Raw genomic sequence first — 18,360 nt, 5'->3', positions numbered from 1 at the left:
GTGCTGCCTCAATGCAGCTACACATTTCCGTCGCTGGTCTCTGTTGGAAACGGCTTCTCCATGTGAAGCTGGAAGCGACCTCACCAGACAATGGAACGGCTCTTTTCTTATTTTTGTGGCTGAGATCTCCTGGGTGACACAGTCACCATTAGGCAGTTCAATGCACATGCATACTCCTTCCATTCCCCTCTCTTCCCACTCACCCTTCCAGGCAGCCCCGGCCCTGGGCAACCCATGCTATGCCACTGCTTTTACTCAGTCCGATCTCACTAATGTCTACGCATTCACAGAGGCTCCCTGGAGTTTCAGGTGAGATGTTTCCAACCATCACTGGAGTGGCCAAGGGTTGATAGGACTTGACTGAGAATGTGCAGAGCAGCAGCATCCGGTCGGTGGACTTCTCTTTCCTCCTGCTGTGAATCAGTGAGATGGACCACAAAGCAGATTCCACCAAGAAATGGACTTACCCCGGTGCTCTGCCCCTTGGCATCCAGCAAGGGAACGTTGAAGCTGGCCGCCAGGTTGGGAGATGCCAGGACGTCCCGCAGGGGTACTTGGGCTTCACCCAGGAACCTTTGAGAGAAAACAGAAGAAGAGGAGAAACTGTGGACAGGGAAGGACAAAAGTTCTCAGGGGGTTCAGAGCAGAGCTTGGGATATTGGAACCAAATAAAGTTCAGCTCTCTTTAGGGAAAACAGTTTAAAGCTAACATTTTACATGCTGGACATCTTCCTGGAAGAGGATCAAGCTTGTTTTCTCCTACTCTGGAGGGTAGGACTTGAACCCATGGCTTCTAATTACAAGGTAGGAGATTCCAACTATGTTTTGATTTAGTTTTTTAAATTATCTATTGGTTTTGGTATATTATTTTGAGGTATGTTTACACACGTAAACCTGAATCTCCAGCTTTGCAGATAACACCCAGGCAATGGTGTTAAATGCTATTTTGCACAATTCTGTCCTTTAGGAGAGGGGGCCAGGCTAGAGAAAATCCACTCTGTGGTTATCATTCATTCACAAGAACGGTGGGTGTTCACTAGGTGGCCCAATTGAGAGAGGAATAAAAGTTGATCGGCTTTCTTTGCACTGTGCATAGCTTTAAAGGGGCACCGTCTCCAGGCTAGTGTGGTTTTGCGGCTATTTTCTGCAATTTGTCATTGGTGCAAGAAGAGTGCGCGAGTGGTGGATTTATGCTGGACTGTCCGCACATCACTCTGCTTTATTAGCTGTTCTGTGATTCTTCCCCAGTCTTGCTGCATTATTGATGTCTAGAGGGGCACTCTTGTGCTACAGCTATGGGGAAGTCAGACCACACATGGAATATCGTGTCCAATTCTGGGTACCCCAATTTAAGAAGGATGTTGGCAAGCTGGAAGGTGTGCAGAGGAGGGCAACCAAGAGGATCAAGGGTCTGAAGGCGAAGCCTGATGAGGAACGGTCGAAGGAGCTGGGCATGTTTGGCCTTGAAAAGAAGGGACTAAGAGGAGAGAGGAGAGCCATCTTCAAGTATCTGAAGGGCTGTCACATGGAAGGTGGAGCAAGCTTGTTTTCTGCTGCTCCAAGGGATGAACCAATAGAGTCAAGCGACAATAAAGGAGATTGCAACTCAACATTAGGAAGAATTTTCTGACAGTAAGAGCTGTTTGACTGTGGAAGAGACTCCCATGGGAGGTGGTAGACTCTCCTTCCTTGGCGGTTTTGAAGCAGAGGTTAGGTGGCCACCTGTCATGGATACTTGAGCTGAGATTCCTGCATTGCAGGGGGTTGGGCTGGATGACCCTCAGGGTCCCTTCCCACTCTAATATTCTCTGATTTCATGATTGCACAACAAAAGATGGACAAGCTCCCACCAACCATACACAGGACATAGAATCATAGAGTTGGAAGAGACCACAAGGGCCATCAAGTCCAACCCCCTGCCAAGCAGGAAACACTATCAAAGCATTCTTGACTTATGCCTGTCAAGCCTCTGCTTAAAGACCTCTAAAGAAGGAGACTCCACCACACTCCTTGGTAGCAAATTCCACTGCCGAACAGCTCTTACTGTCAGGAAGTTCTTCCTAATGTTTAGGTGGAATCTTCTTTCTTGTAGTTTGAATCCATTGCTCCGTGTCCGCTTCTTTGGAGCAGCAGAAAACAATCTTTCTCCCTCCTCTATATGACATCCTTTCATATATTTGAACATGGCTATCATATCACCCCTTAACCTTCTCTTCTCCAGGCTAAACATACCCATCTGTTGCATAAAAAGTTGCAGGAATGCAGCAGGGAGCTATAGACCAGGGGTTCCCAAACTACGACCCGGGGGCCGGATGCGGCCCAATTGGCCTGCCAATCCGGCCCGCGCCGCCCCCCGCCGCCCGCCGCCGCCCACTCTTACGGCGCGCAGCGCGGCAGCGCTCTTCCGGGTCGGGAAAAAAGCGCCGAAAATCCTTTGTGCGCATGCGTATGGGCCTCTCCCGACCCGGAAGAGGTCATTTCTGGTGCACTTCCGGGTCGGGGGAGGCCCATACGCATGCGCACAATGGATTTTCGGTGCTTTTTCCACCCTGGAAGTGCGCCGCCGCGCCAGTAAGCACCCGTGCGCATGCGTACGGGCGCGCACTCCCCGCCCGCCGGCCCGCACAGGCACGCGCTCCCCCGTCCTCCGGCCCGCCGCGCGATCGGCGCGGTGGGAACCGGCCCAAACGCCGGTAAGTCTGGGGACCCCTGCTATAGACCATACACAGATCACAGAATTGTAGAGTTGGAAGGGCTTCCCGAGGGTCCTTTAGACGCCGGAAATCGCATCCGCGCAGGTACCGGAAATCGCGTGCTCGCTCACAAGCACACGCGATCCAGCCCACGGAGGGATCTCCACAGGACCGATCCAGCCCAGGCAAGATAAACCTTGCTGACCCCTGCTCTAGTCCAGCCCCCTGCAATGCAGGAATCTCAACTAAAGCATCCATGACAGGTGGCCATCCAGCCTCTGCTTAGAAACCTCCAAGGAAGGAGACTGCAAATGAAAGCATATGCCCATGCCAAGACAATCAGTCTGGAAAGCAGAACGGTGTTTAACTGTTCCAATGCCATCATTACGGATCATAATGAACGCACAACGCAAAAGACGATGGACTGGGAAGGGGAGCTCACTCGGCCATAATGCTGCATCCTTTTTAGTCATCTACAGTGGAACCTCGGTTTATGAACACCTCGGTTTACGAATTTTCGGTTTATGAACGAAGCCTACCCATCTGGAACGGATTAATTCACTTTCCATTACTTTCAATGGGAAAGTTCGCTTCAGTTTATGAACGCTTCAGTTTATGAACAGACTTCCGGAACCAATTGTGTTCATAAACCGAGGTACCACTGTATTTGATATTATTGTTAGTGTTAGTGTTATAATTACATATCGCCCTATACCCAGAGGTCTCAGAGCGGTTCACAAAAAAGTTACTAAACATACAAATTGCTCAGTTGGTTAGTGCATGCCAAGATCACAGGTTCGATCCCCGTATGGGACAGGGGAATATTTCTCTCTTGCAGAGGACTTAGGTTCTGCTAAGGGTCTTTAAGAGGACTGCAGGCAGCCTTAATCTGCTGACAACAACCCATAAATCCTTTGGTCCGATCCATGTTTTCAGGCCGAACATCTGTTGCACCACTTGGAGACACAATGCTAAATGCCAAAAGGAAAACCAGCTCCCCGTCCAGATAAGTTAACCATCCTGTCTTCAAGTTCCCTGGAGAGGTGGAGACCTTGCCAAGGAAACAGAGCTGTACTGGCTGGAGACCGACAAGCGGAGGGTGGAGCTGGACCCAATTTAAAAATAGGAAGGAGAAAATAGCCTTCCCAACACCTTCTTGGCGAAACATGCACAGGGCCATATAATTCCTATCTTGGAGAGCCTGCTCCGATGTCTCCCTCTCCACTTCCCCACATTGTCTCCGCAGGAGAGAGAGGCATTTTTTCCATAGAATCCCCTTCCTGCTCCTTCAGCTCCTGACGCAAAATGAATCATGACGCAGCTCGACTTCAGGCGAGGTGAGCCAAGGGGGAGCCCGTCTGACTTGAGTTTGGAGGACACAGCAGAAGAGCTTCAGAAAGACCTTCAGGCAAGACCTGGATATCCAGAAGCGAGAGTCGGTGCATGCATGAGAGAGGACATCCTTCGGTGCTCCTGCACTTTGTCCATGCTCTGATGCTGGAGATATTCCCCATGGAAGACAAGGGCCTTCTTTGTGGCTGCACCAAAAACAGAAGAACCTCCGGAGGCCCAGCATTGCCCCACCTTCAGTTGCTTGCTCAAGACTCGCTTTCCTTTTTTAGGGGGATTAAATCAGGGTTTCCCAAACTGGGGTCTCCAGCAGTTTTTGGACTACAACTCCCATCATCCCCCTGGATTAAATGAACAGGAGAACCATGTACATTACACATGGTGGTCAGAGTGCCAGACTAGGACCTGGGAGTACAGGGTTCGAATCCCCCACTCAGCCACGGAGCTCACTGGGTATGACCTTGGGCCAGTCTCTATCTCTCCGCTTGAGCTGCCTCACAGGGTTGTTGTGGGGTTTCAATGAACAGGGAGAGAACCTCATATATATTTTAAAAATATTTATTATTTATACCATGCCCATCTGGCTGGGCCTCCCCAGCCACTCTGGGCAGCTCCCAATAGAATATTAAAACACGATAAAACATCAAACATTAAAAACTTCCCTAAACAGGGCTGCCTTCAGATGCCTTCTAAAAGTCAGGTAGTTGTTTATTTCCTTGACATCTGATGGGAGGATGTACCAAAGGGCGGGCGCCACCACCGAGAAGGCCCTCTGCCTGGTTCCCTGTAACCTCGCTTCTCGCAGGGAGGGAACTGCCAGAAGGCCCTCGGAGCTGGACCTCAGTGTCCGGGCAGAACGATGGGGGTGGAGACACTCCTTCAGGTCTACTGGGCTGAGGCTGTTTAAGGCTTGAAAGGTCAGCACCAACACTTTGAATTGTGTTCGGAAACATACTGGGAGCCAATGTAGGTCTTTCAGGACTGGTGTTATGTGGTCTCGGCGGTCGCTCCCAGTCACCAGTCTAGCTGCCGCATTCTGGATTAATTGTAGTTTCTGAATCACCTTCAAAGGGAGCCCCACGTAGAGCGCATTGCAGTAGTCCAAGCGGTAGATAACCAGAGCATACATCACTCTGGCGAGACAGTCTGCGGACAGGGAGGGTCTCATCCTGCGTACCAGATGGAGGTGGGAGACAGCTGCCCTGTACCCTACCTAGAGCTCCTTGGAACTGGGATATAAATAAAGGCCGTTTCTGAAGTGGTGGACAGAACCATCGGATTTCTCCGGGACTTTTGAGGATGCATAACTAGGATTTGAAAACAGGATGAAGAAAGCTGGCAAGGAGTCCCATGGATGGCGACCAAGGCGTCAGAGGGCAGTTCCAGACTTATCTTGGGTGTTGTCCTTTCCAGAACCCTTCCAGGGGGGAAACAATAGCAATGCACCCTCTGCTCAGATTATAGGGAGGGGAGAATCCTCGCAAGGAAGTCCTGCTAGGAAAGTGAAACTAGCCTTCTCACTTTGGGGGTCTGAGAGCCCAGCAGCAATGGGGTTGGATGAAAGGGACCCCCAACAGTCATCTAGCTCAACCACAGGAACCACAGCTGGGAAAAACCCCGGCAGATAGCTCTCCAGCCTCTGTTTTAAAACTTTGCAGGAAGCACTGACTGGCAGCAGGAAGCAGAGGCTGCCCGCTTCTGAGGGAGTCCGTTCCGGTCTTGAATAGCTCGACGGAGCTCAAGGTGGCAAACATGGTTCTCCCTGGCCCCAATTAACCCCCATAACAAGCTGTGAGCTTCACAGCTGAGTGGGGGAATTCGAACCCTGGTCTCTCCCTGGTCCAAGTCTGATACCTGAACCGCCACAGCACTCTTCCCACTGCTGCATGCAACCCTAGAATGGTTATAAAAGAAGACAAACCCAAAGGGTGCTCATCAATGGCTCCTTCTCATCCTGGAGAGTAGTGACTAGTGGGAAGAACCACAGGGTTCTGTCTTGGGCCCAGTCTTATTCAACATCTTTATCAATGACTTGGATGATGGGCTTGAGGGCATCCTGAGCAAGTTTGCAGATGACACCAAATTGGGAGGGGTGGCTAATACCCCAGAGGACAGGATCACACTTCAGAATGACCTTAACAGATTAGACAACTGAGCCAAAGTAAACAAGATGAATTTTAACAAGGAGAAATGTAAGGTACTACACTTGGGGGGGGGGAAATGAAAGGCACAAATACAGGATGGGAGACACCTGGCTTGAGAGCAGTAAATGTGAAAACGATCTAGGAGTCTTGGTAGACCACAAACTTAATATGAGTCAACAGTGTGATGCAGCAGCTCAAAAAGCCAATACAATTCTGGGCTGCATCAATAGGAGTATAGCATCTAGATCAAGGGACGTAATAGTACCTCTGGTCAGACCTCACCTGGAGTACTGTGTCCAGTTCTGGGCACCACAGTTCAAGAAGGATACTGACAAGCTGGAACGGCAACCAAAATGGTCAAAGGGCAACCAAAATGGTCAAAGGCCTGGAAACGATGCCTTATAAGGAACGGCTTAGGGAGCTGGGTATGTTTAGCCTGGAGAAGAGAAGGTTAAGGGGTGATATGATAGCCATGTTCAAATATATTAAAGGATGTCATATAGAGGAGGGAGAAAAGTTGTTTTCTGCTGCTCCAGAGAAGCGGACACGGAGCAATGGATTCAAACTACAAGAAAGAAGATTCCACCTAAACATTAGGAAGAACTTCCTGACAGTAAGAGCTGTTCGGCAGTGGAATTTGCTACCAAGGAATGTGGTGGAGTCTCCTTCTTTGGAGATCTTTAAGCAGAGGCTTGACAGGCATATGTCAAGAATGCTTTTATGGTGTATCCTGCTTGGCAAGGGGTTGGACTGGATGGCCCTTGGGGTCTCTTCCAACTGTATGATTCTATGATTCTATGACAAAATATCCAGCTAATTTGACATTGGCATGGGGGCGAAAATGCCCCCGGCCGCTGCTCCTCTGCAGGTATTTCCATTTTTGAGAATTAAGAAGATCTTCCTGACATTAGGAGCCGCTCAACAGAAGGGCTGTGCAGTAAATCACCATATCATTGAACACCGGTAATGAAATAAAGAACCTCTTAATGAGGGTGAAAGAGGAGAGCGCAAAATATGGTCTGAAGCTCAACATCAAAAAAACCAAGATCATGGCCACTGGTCCCATCACCTCCTGGCAAATAGAAGGGGAAGAAATGGAGGCAGTGAGAGATTTTACTTTCTTGGGCTCCTTGATCACTGCAGATGGTGACAGCAGTCACGAAATTAAAAGACGCCTGCTTCTTTGAAGAAACATCCATTTTTTGCCCCTCTTTTTTAGTTCCAATAGCCCTTGATGCCTCTTCCAATGGCTTTGGTTCCTGCTTTGCAGGAATTGCTTAGCTGCCATTCCTGCGTTGGAGGGGGTTGAGCTAGATGACCCCTGGCGATCCCTCCCAACTCTTTGTTGTTGTTGTTTAGTCGTTTAGTCGTGTCCGACTCTTCGTGACCCCATGGACCATAGCACGCCAGGCACTCCTGTCTTGCACTGCCTCCCGCAGTTTGGTCAAACTCATGTTCGTAGCTTCGAGAACACTGTCCAACCATCTTGTCCTCTGTCGTCCCCTTCTCCTAGTGCCCTCAATCTTTCCCAACATCAGGGTCTTTTCCAAGGATTCTTCTCTTCTCATGAGGTGGCCAAAGTATTGGAGCCTCAGCTTCACGATCCGTCCTTCCAGGGAGCACTCAGGGCTGATTTCCTTAAGAATGGATAGGTTTGATCTTCTAGCAGTCCATGGGACTCTCAAGAGTCTCCTCCAGCACCATAATTCAAAAGCATCAATTCTTCGACGATCAGCCTTCTTTATGGTCCAGCTCTCACTTCCATACATCACTACTGGGAAAACCATAGCTTTAACTATACGGACCTTTGTCGGCAAAGTGATGTCTCTGCTTTTTAAGATGCTGTCTAGGTTTGTCATTGCTTTTCTCCCAAGAAGCAGGCGTCTTTTAATTTCGGGACTGCTGTCACCATCTGCAGTGATCAAGGAGCCCAAGAAAGTAAAATCTCTCACTGCCTCCATTTCTTCCCCTTCTATTTGCCAGGAGGTGATGGGACCAGTGGCCATGATCTTGGTTTTTTTGATGTTGAGCTTCAGACCATATTTTGCGCTCTCCTCTTTCACCCTCATTAAAAGGTTCTTTAATTCCTCCTCACTTTCTGCCATCAAGGTTGTGTCATCTGCATATCTGAGGTTGTTGATATTTCTTCCGGCAATCTTAATTCCGGCTTGGGATTCATCTAGTCCAGCCTTTCGCATGATGAATTCTGCATATAAGTTAAATAAGCAGGGAGACAATATACAGCCTTGTCGTACTCCTTTCCCAATTTTGAACCAATCAGTTGTTCCATATCCAGTTCTAACTGTAGCTTCTTGTCCCACATAGAGATTTCTCAGGAGACAGATGAGGTGATCAGGCACTCCCATTTCTTTAAGAACTTGCCATAGTTTGCTGTGGTCGACACAGTCAAAGGCTTTTGCATAGTCAATGAAGCAGAAGTAGACATTTTTCTGGAACTCTCTAGCTTTCTCCATAATCCAGCGCATGTTTGCTATTTGGTCTCTGGTTCCTCTGCCCTTTCGAAATCCAGCTTGCACTTCTGGGAGTTCTCGGTCCACATACTGCCTAAGCCTGCCTTGTAGAATTTTAAGCATAACCTTGCTAGCGTGTGAAATGAGCGCAATTGTGCGGTAGTTGGAGCATTCTTTGGCACTGCCCTTCTTTGGAATTGGGATGTAGACTGATCTTCTCCAATCCTCTGGCCATTGCTGAGTTTTCCAAACTTGCTGGCATATTGGGTGTAGCACCTTAACAGCATCATCTTTTAAAATTTTAAATAGTTCAGCTGGAATATCATCACTTCCACTGGCCTTGTTATTAGCAATGCTTTCTAAGGCCCATTTGACTTCACTCTCCAAGATGTCTGGCTCAAGGTCAGCAACCACACTACCTGGGGTGTATGAGACCTCCATATCTTTCTGGTATAATTCCTCTGTGTATTCTTGCCACCTCTTCTTGATGTCTTCTGCTTCTGTTAGGTCCTTACCACTTTTGTCCTTGATTATGGTAATCTTTGTACGAAATGTTCCTTTCATATCTCCAATTTTCTTGAACAGATCTCTGGTTTTCCCCATTCTATTGTTTTCCTCTATTTCTTTGCATTGCTCATTTAAGAAGACCCTCTTGTCTCTCCTTGCTGTTTTTTGGAAATCTGCATTCAGTTTCCTGTATCTTTCCCTATCTCCCTTGCATTTTGCTTGCCTCCTCTCCTCCGCTATTTGTAAGGCCTCGTTGGATAGCCATTTTGCTTTCTTGCATTTCCTTTTCCTTGGGATGGTTTTCGTTGCTGCCTCCTGTATAATGTTACGAGCCTCCATCCATAGTTCTTCAGGCACTCTGTCCACCAAATCTAAATCCTTAAACCTGTTCCTCACTTCCACTGTGTATTCATAAGGGATTTGATTCAGATTGTATCTTACTGGCCCAGTGGTTTTTCCTACTTTCTTCGGTTTAAGCTGGAATTTTGCTATAAGAAGCTGATGATCTGAGTTACAGTCAGCTCCAGGTCTTGTTTTTGCTGACTGTATAGAGCTTCTCCATCTTTGGCTGCAGAGAATATAATCAATCTGATTTCGATGCTGCCCATTTGGTGATATCCATGTGTAGAGTCGTCTCTTGTGTTGTTGGAAGAGAGTGTTTGTGATGACCAGCTTGTTCTCTTGACAGAACTCTATTAGCCTTTGCCCTGCTTCATTTTGAACTCCAAGGCCAAACTTGCCAGTTGTTCCTTTTATCTCTTGATTCCCTACTTTAGCATTCCAATCCCCTGTAATGAGAAGAACATCCTTCTTTGGTGTCATTTCTAGAAGTTGTTGTAGGTCTTCATAGAATTGGTCAATTTCACTTTCTTCAGCACCGGTAGTTGGTGCATAAACTTGGATTACTGTGATGTTAAAAGGTCTGCCTTGGATTCGTATCGAGATCATTCTGTCATTTTTGAGATTGCATCCCATTACAGCTTTTGCCACTCTTTTGTTGACTATGAGGGCCACTCCATTTCTACTACGGGATTCTTGCCCACAGTAGTAGATATGATAGTCATCCGAACTGAATTCGCCCATTCCCTTCCATTTTAGTTCACTGATGCCCAGGATGTCGATATTTATTCTTGTCATCTCATTTTTGACCACATCCAGCTTACCTCCACTCATGGTTCTTACATTCCAGGTTCCTATGCAATATTTTTCTTTACAGCATCGGACTTTCCTTTCGCTTCCAGGCATATCCGCAACTGAGCGTCCTTTCGGCTTTGGCCCAGCCGCTTCATCAGCTCTGAATCTACTTGTACTTGTCCTCCGCTCTTCCTCAGTAGCATGTTGGACGCCTTCCGACCTGAGGGGCTCATCTTCCAGCGTCATAACTTTTATATGCCTGTTGTCTTTGTCCATGGAGTTTTCTTGGCAGGGATACTGGAGTGGCTTGCCAGTTCCTTCTCCAGGTGGATCACGTTTAGTCAAAACTCTCCACTATGACCTGTCCATCTTGGGTGGCCCTGCATGGCATAGCTCATAGCTTCTCTGAGTTATTCAAGCCCCTTCGCCACGACAAGGCATTGATCCATGAAGGGGCTCCCAACTCTACCATTCCAATATTCAATGAAGGAGAGACATCCCTCCCATCATTTTTTTTTCCAGACCTTGGGCACACAGCCAGACTTGAGGTCTCTGGATTCTCTTGCCCTGAATCATCCTTGCTATTCCTGGATATCCTCTTTTGACAGGGCTATTCTTAAACAGTCCTCTTCTCTTCTCTTCGTCCCTTCCCACCCACCTAGCAACCCTGTTTAGGGAAGCTTTTAATGTTTGATTTCTGTATTTTAATGTTTTGTTGGAAGCCGCCCAGAGTGGCTGGGGGAACCCGGCCAGATGGGCGGGGTATAAATATTATTATTATTATTATTATTATTATTATTATTATTATTATTATTATTATTATTATAGCAGTGGCTTCTTTCTCAGAGCTGACACACTGAACGTTTGTGGCCAGCTCAGATTCTCTCTATGGTGCAACAAGAGCCCCTTTTATGGGGAGGGGGCCTGTTCAGTGCTCCAGGAACTCTTTGGGAAGACGAACCTTCCCGGATGCCTCTTCCTGTGCAATGAGACTTCTGGCTCCATCGCCACGAAAGCAACAGGGACCAGCCACTTGATGAGGCTCAGAGATCATACAAGAGAAGCCACTTCTGACCTCTGACCCCATCTTCCCAGAAGCTCCTTCCCCCAAAGACTAGTGGGGTCGTCGAGCCTGGCTGAGCTTACAAAGTAGGAAGGTACTCTATACATGCTCAAGAGTCTAGTTGCCTATTAGACCCACTGGAACATGCGAGACCTGGGTTCGAATCCCCCATTTGGGCATGAAGCTCACTGGGTGATCTTGAGGGCTAGTCACTCACTCTCAACCTATCCTACCTGACTGGGTTGTTGTTGTTGTTGGGGGGGGCATGAAATGAGGAGGGGGAGAGAACCATGCTAAAACTGAGAGCAGAACATCTTGCTGTCAACAATAGCATGTTCATCACAATGTTGCCATTCCCATTTATTTTTGTCCAGAGAACACCTTGTACACACAAACATAATTCTCTGAAAGTCCCTTTTCCACCCCCCAGAGGTCAGCTCGGGTGGATCTACACACGGGGGGGGGGACGCTATAAATAATTCAGAAATTAAATCATTATAACAAAAGGGGGGAATGCTATGGGAAATCGCATAGAATTTTTTTTTACTCTCCAGCGCCATTTGGTGTTGCCTGTTTATAACGCATTCAAAACACTGTTTTTGATTAATGTAGCTGAGTCCCTTGTCAGATGCACTGTTGCTTTTATGCAGTTGAGTATTAAAAAGACAGACAGACAGACAGACAGAGATAGAGTAAATGGAATCTGGTGCTAGGTTTCCTGGAAGGAACCAAACAACTAACGACTCCTTCCAGACACAACAACTAATGTCCAGTTTTCTTTCTTGCAGGGTTAGACTTTGGAACTCTCTCCCACTGGAGGCAAGGATGGCTACCAACCTGGATGGCTTGAAAAGAGACTAGACAGATTCACAGAGGAGAGGCTCTGAGCCACAATGGCTCTGCTCTGCCTCCTCAGATGAAAATTGAGGCTGGATGTCTCCCCCTGGGGCAAGTTCCTTGACAGAGGCTTCCGATTCTACCCTGCATCTATCCTCAACTGGGACGTTGGTCAGAACTTGGCCAAAGCCTAAGCCTCTCAGCCAGGAAAAAGCAAAGGCCAGCCAAACACCATTCCCTGCTCCTCATAGCGGTTCCTGATCAAGTGCATGGATCCACAGGATCCCCTGGCAAATGCAAACTCGGCGCAAGGTCACGCCGTTCCCATCAACTGCATCAGAACCTTGGGAACTTTCTCTTAGAAAGGAAGTGAAGCTGAAAGCAGGAAAAGCCTCTTATAAGCAAATGAAGAACAGACCCTCCAAGTGTCCCTATTTTCCAGGGATGCCCCTGATTTAGAGAAGCCATCCCAGTTTCTGATCTGAACCCAGAATGTCCCACTTTTCCTTAGGATGTCCCTATTTTCATCGGAGAAATGTTGAAGGGCATGGAGTTATCCGACCCCCAAACCGTCCTGTAAAGGGAAGTTTTTTAAAATGTTTAATGTTTTATTCTGTTTTTATATATGTTGGAAGCTGCCCAGAGTGGCTGGGGCAGCCCAGTCAGCCGTGTGGGGTATATATAGGAAAATTATCACGATGGAATGGGCCGACCCTGTTTTCATCGGAGAAATGTTGGAGGGTGTGTGTAAAATTTGGCACAATTGACCAGCTGCATCAATGCCTAAGACGAGGTGCAACTGTCCAGCCACATTCAATGTCGCCCCCATGCTGAACTTCCATAAAACATTCAGGCTGCCTTATCAGGTGGGGAGCATGGTTTTGGGTGGCTCTCTTCAACAGAGGCCTCGGTTTGGGGCCACAGGGTGACCTTATGCCCCCAAACTGCCCCAAGAGGATCAGCAGGGCCCCCTTGGCAACCTCGCTTGCTCTTGCCTGCTTCCCATGTGCCAAGGAGGAAGCTGCTTGGGCCGTCCTCCGCCCATCGGAAGAACCGGAAAGGAGCCCTAGTAAACTCCAAATGACCCGGCTGCTGTCATTGAGCACGATGGCTGAAGACTCACTCGAGAACCAGCTGCGCAAAGAGGCTGGTTTCAAGCCCCAATGGCAGGGGGCGGAAGGACCATTGGAGGGAAAGGGAAGGGAAACTCTGCTCCCCAGTTGCCACCACCCAAATCACCAGGGACGTCTTAAGCGCCCCTGGCGCCGTGGTGCACCGGATCCCTCCGGTGCACCCCCGCCCCGTTTCCCAGCGCGGTGAGCGGGCGGGCGCTGCGCGGCAGGCGGGCGGGCAGGCACAGCGCGGTTGCCGTGGGCGCAGCTGTGCGGCGGACCGGCCGGCCAGCAGGCGGGCGCAGCTCGTGGCGCCCCCCTGGCGGGCCGGCGCCGTGGTGCCCTGCGCCACCCAGCCTGCACGTAGGGCCGGCCCTGCAAATCACCTCTGTCCCACAGCAGATCGGCATAGGAAATACTTTTATCACTACTTTATAAAAGAAAACCGCACAACTTTCTCATGGTTCCAAGGGAAGGCTTTTTCGCCAAGCTGGCTGTGATATTCCCAGGAAGTGCGGGGGGCAGAGGTGGAGCTAGCTGCTCCAGCCCCCAGAGTGGCGGACATGCTGTGCGCCCGGGGGCAGGGCTAGTCACCCGTGGGGGTGGGGCGAGCGTCCCGGGGCGGAGCAGCAATGTCGCCTCCCTCAGGGATGACACCCGGGGTGGACTGCACCCACCGCACCCCCTTCCTCTGCCAGTGGGGGGGTGGCGGTTGCCTTCTCTCCAAAGCGGCAATAGCCAAGACGAGAATTCCATAGTCGACTCCCCAACTGGGCTTGAAAAAAGCGGAAAGGCCTTTTTTCCCATGCCTAATTCCTGGAGGTGGGAGAATGTGAGAAGCTGGAAGGTGTGAAGAGGAGGGAGACGAAGAGCATCCAAGGCCTGATGAGGAACAGTTGAGGGCGTTGGGGTGTTTAACCTGGAGAGGAGGAAACTGAGAGGAGATAGGAGAGCCATCTTCAAATATCTCAAGGGCTGCCATGTGGAAGACAGAGCAAGCTTGCTTTCTCCTGCTCTGAAGGGCAGGACTTGAACCCATGGCTTCACGTTGCAAGAAAAGAGATTCCGACTCAACATCAGGAAGAACTTTCTGAGAGTAAGGGCCATTAGACAGTGGAACGGTCTCCCTCCAAAGGTGGTGGATTCTCCATTGAAGGTTTTTAAGCAGAGGTTGGGTGGTCCTGGATGTTTTAATTGAGGGCCCTGCATTCTAGTTTGGACTAGATTAGGGTTGGGGGATTTGGAGGGATTTTTAAGGACTTTTTTTTAAAATCGCCCTGGACATTCTGCCGATTCTGCAAAAATCCTCCCAGGCGTCATTCTTTCAGCCTGATTTCCGGATGTGTCTGGGGAAACCCGGACATACGGCAGCCCTAGACTAGATGCCCCTTGGGGTCCCTTCCAGCTCTACAATTCCAAGAAGGTTTCTACCATCTCCAAATGTGCCCACGAGCCCAAAAAGGTTGCAGACCCAACCCACAAGTAGCCATTCAGGGTTGGCAATCATTTGGGGGATTTTGGGCACTTCTTTTGCGTCCAGGCAGTCAGAGAAGCAACAGAGGAACAGGGTTACAACGCAGACAAGGCTGACAAAGGCAGCGTGTGATCCAGGCTTTGAACCCCACCAACGTCCTCTGGAAAAGTGTGAGAAATCCCCTTTGAAGGACCATAGCTCAGCGGCAGTGTGTCTGCCCCATAAGCAAGGAAGAGACAGGGAGCTGCCTTTATGCTGAATCAGACCATTGGTCCATTTGAGCTCAGTATTGTCTACTCTAGGGTTTCCCAAACTCGGGTCTCTGGCCGTTTTTGGACTACAACTCCCATCATCCCCACCTAGCAGGAACAATGGTCTGGGATGATGGGAACTGTAGCCCAAAATTAGCTGGAGACCCAAGTTTCGGAATGTTCGGTTTCTGATAATTGGTTCTCATGGGAAACTTACAGATTCTTGCTTCACACAATTAACTCAAGGCAGTGTCAATTTACTCTTGGCAGAAAGCCAAGGTCTGCCTGGCCTGGCAACAACTCTCTCATTGGTTAATGACCAGCACTGAACTCTGTTATCTAGGAATGCTAGCACAGTTGTTTCTTGTTGGGTGTTAGGAGTAGGAGTGCTGCGTGTGGTTGGAGAGAGAGAGAGAGGATTTATTTTGCTTTGCTTTGTATGCAGAAACTCTGCTGCTTTTCTTTTCTTTTAATAAATCCTGTAAATAGTTATTCTGCGTCTAGCCGACTAGTCATTTCCACCTCAACTAGCTTCTGCGCTGTGCTAAAGCGTTTGGGCTAAAGCCACTAGAGCTATGCATGACACTTCAAAATTCTAAGACGGAAACCTTGTTTTACACCGGCTGGAAGCAGAGGAGGATGAGCCCAAGGTCTGGCTCTGTTTAAGGAAGCTTCCTATGTTCGCAAATCCAGGACTGCAGCCACAACCCTCCCTGGTCCGGCTCCAGAAATCTGAGCTCCTGCCCTACATCCGAAGCTGCTTTGGGTCCACCGAGCTCACAGACCGAGCTGTGCCTTTCGGGGGTTTTGGGAAGCAGGGAGAAGGCAAGGATTGAACCTGGGACCTGCTGGATGTTGAGAAGGCCCTTGGTGCCCCTAAGACGTGACTTTCTCTCCCTTTCCGAGAATTGTTTCCATGTCACTCAGCAGCATATTTTATTTTATTTTAGATAAACTTCATTGAGGAAAAAAAATTCCGAGAAATACATCCAGTCTTCAGAAATGAAATATAAAATATAGAGTCTAAAATGTAAACTACGCAACAAAAATACCTTACAGTTCACACATGGTTTTACAAACTCAAAGTACATCTAAGTACATCTAAAATTAAAACGGACCAAATGTGATCTAAAATAAATGTGATCTAAAATACCCTGTTTCTCATATTTTAAGGCATCCCCATAAAATAAGCCATAGCAGGATTTTTAAGCATTCAAGGAATATAAGCCATACCCCGAAAATAAGACATAGTGATAGGAGCAGCAGCAATGCCGGCCGCGGCAGGAGGAGGAGGAAAAAAATAAGACATCCCTTGAAAATAAGCCATAGTGTGTTTTTTTGAGGAAAAAATAAATATAAGACGTGTCTTATAATATGAGAAACACGGTAAATTCTGAATTGAATGGCAGGTTTTAATGATTGAATATTTACAACTAGTGAAACTGACGGGATGGGTGCAAGGAATAGGCATTCAGAAGATATCAAAAGAGTGGATTATTTTCAGAGAATATTTAAGAAAGCATAGTAATAGCAACTCAATATTGACAGACCTAGAATGGTATTTGTAATGTGTAGACAAACAGAGAGATAAAGAGAGAGAAAATAGATGAGAAAACTTAACAACATCAAACCTGTGAGAAATATCAGCTCAAAAACTAGGTATAATGGAAAGGGTTGGAAGTGTCGATAATTGTTGAAGTCACTCAGCAGCATAAAGGGTCCTTTCAGCCACCTCCTCCCCTGCCAATGCTAGGAACTCACGGAGCCACGGAGAGGCCAGGTGTTTCCCTGCGCAAAGAATGCCTGAACTTCTCCGTAGGCAGAGAGTAGGTGGCAAGCGGTTTGCATGCACCAAAGAGCAAGGAATTCTGCTCAACATTGATCCAGAATAAAACTCCCAACGTATAGTCGGCAGAGTAAAAACTGAAACACATTGCGGGATTCCCCAAAAACAGACCAGAGGCAATTCTTATTTCATCCAGCAGAGCTTTGCTGCTAGTGAAGGCAAATGAGCATAATGGTCACAAATCCCATACATTCAGGACTGGCACTGTCCATAAGAAATCCAGTTGCAGCAGACTTAACTTACACGTACAATCACTTCTAATAAGACGAAAACCTTAACGCTACACACAGAACACCGGAAGGAAGAGAGACAGAAAAAGAGAAAGAGAAATTCAGGCTCCTTCTGCCCCTACTTTTATAGTCAGCATGACCTTGACAAAAAGAAGTAACGGTCCCAGTTTAAGCCAGCTGTACTCAGCTTTTCTGAAGCAATAACCCAAACATCAGGAACCTTCTGCTTGCTTCTTTCATACAGAGAAGCTCCCAGAACCCTCTTGAATTAAGTAGAATAGGAAAGATCTCTACACATCAGATCAATACTTTCTGCACTAAGAAACTCCTAGCCAGGACTCCTAGCAAGGAAGGCTCTGCTCCACAACCAGAGGCAGAAATGTTTCTGAATCCCAGTTGTTGGAAACCACAGGAGGAGAGAGAGTTCCTCTTGTGCTTGAATCCAGCTTGTGGGCTTCCCGTTGGGGCACCTGCTTGGCCCCTTAGGAAACCAGAATGCTGGCCTAGAGGGACCATTGGCCTGATCCAGCACAGTTCTGCATTCAGTTATAGAATTGTAGAGTTGGAAAGGACCGTGAGGTTCATCTGGTCCACCTCCTGCAATGCAGGAAACTTTTTTGCCCTTTTCAGGACTTGAACCCACAGCCCAGAGATTAAGAGTCTACCGACTGAGCTCTTATGTCTTCATCTGCTTGGCCATCGGGAGGACAGGATGCTACACTAGGAGCCGATGGCTTCACAAGAGGGTTAACCAAATTCACGGAAAACATTATTCCACGCACACTATGCTTCCCAAGCAAAGCTAATTGATATCCATTTAAGCAAGAGGTCTTTTGAATTCGCAAGTCGCGTTCAAACTTTTGAGCACCCCTCATTTGGGGAATTTGCACATTGCAAGACATCCCCGCGCTGCCTCGCATCTGCCAACGGTAGGGCCGGCCATGAGCCAAAGTCGGCCAGCTGCTCTGAAGGTTTTGTGGAGACCTCCTACCTGTTTCTGCCCATCTTCTCATGGTCTTTGACGACGACGTGGAGCTCTGCATTCTGATCTAATGGAATCCCTTTCAGGTCCCACTCAAAGCCCTAGGAGGAAAGGAGGGAAGCAGGACAGTGAGTGAGAGTGGGGGTCCCAATCCTCCCTCCCAACTCGCCAGGAGATCCAACTGATCTAGTTACTCAGTGCAGAGGAAGACCATGCCAACCAAGAGCATCTTCCATAGCTGATCCCTGACAGTGGGAACGTGATGC

The 18,360-nt window shown here is 48.3% G+C and overlaps 1 protein-coding gene across 14 annotated transcripts in view; it reads right to left on the bottom strand.

Annotated features, from left to right (window-relative positions):
- DYSF (dysferlin) overlaps positions 1-18,360 on the bottom strand; it is a 181,420-nt gene that overhangs the window by 148,217 nt on the left and 14,843 nt on the right. For all 14 annotated transcript variants that reach the window (XM_060278297.2, XM_060278292.2, XM_060278298.2 and 11 more), the window contains exons 3-4: positions 18,104-18,195; positions 468-573 (exon numbers count right to left, since the gene is read on the bottom strand). In XM_060278297.2, coding sequence (XP_060134280.2) covers positions 468-573; positions 18,104-18,195 — 198 coding nt within the window. The remainder of the gene's footprint in view (positions 1-467; positions 574-18,103; positions 18,196-18,360) is intronic.

The sequence above is a fragment of the Zootoca vivipara genome, chromosome Z1 (assembly GCF_965207765.1).
Source record: "Zootoca vivipara chromosome Z1, rZooViv2.hap1.1, whole genome shotgun sequence".
In the NCBI taxonomy this organism is placed as follows: domain Eukaryota; kingdom Metazoa; phylum Chordata; class Lepidosauria; order Squamata; family Lacertidae; genus Zootoca; species Zootoca vivipara.
This window is presented reverse-complemented; position numbering and strand designations above follow the sequence as displayed.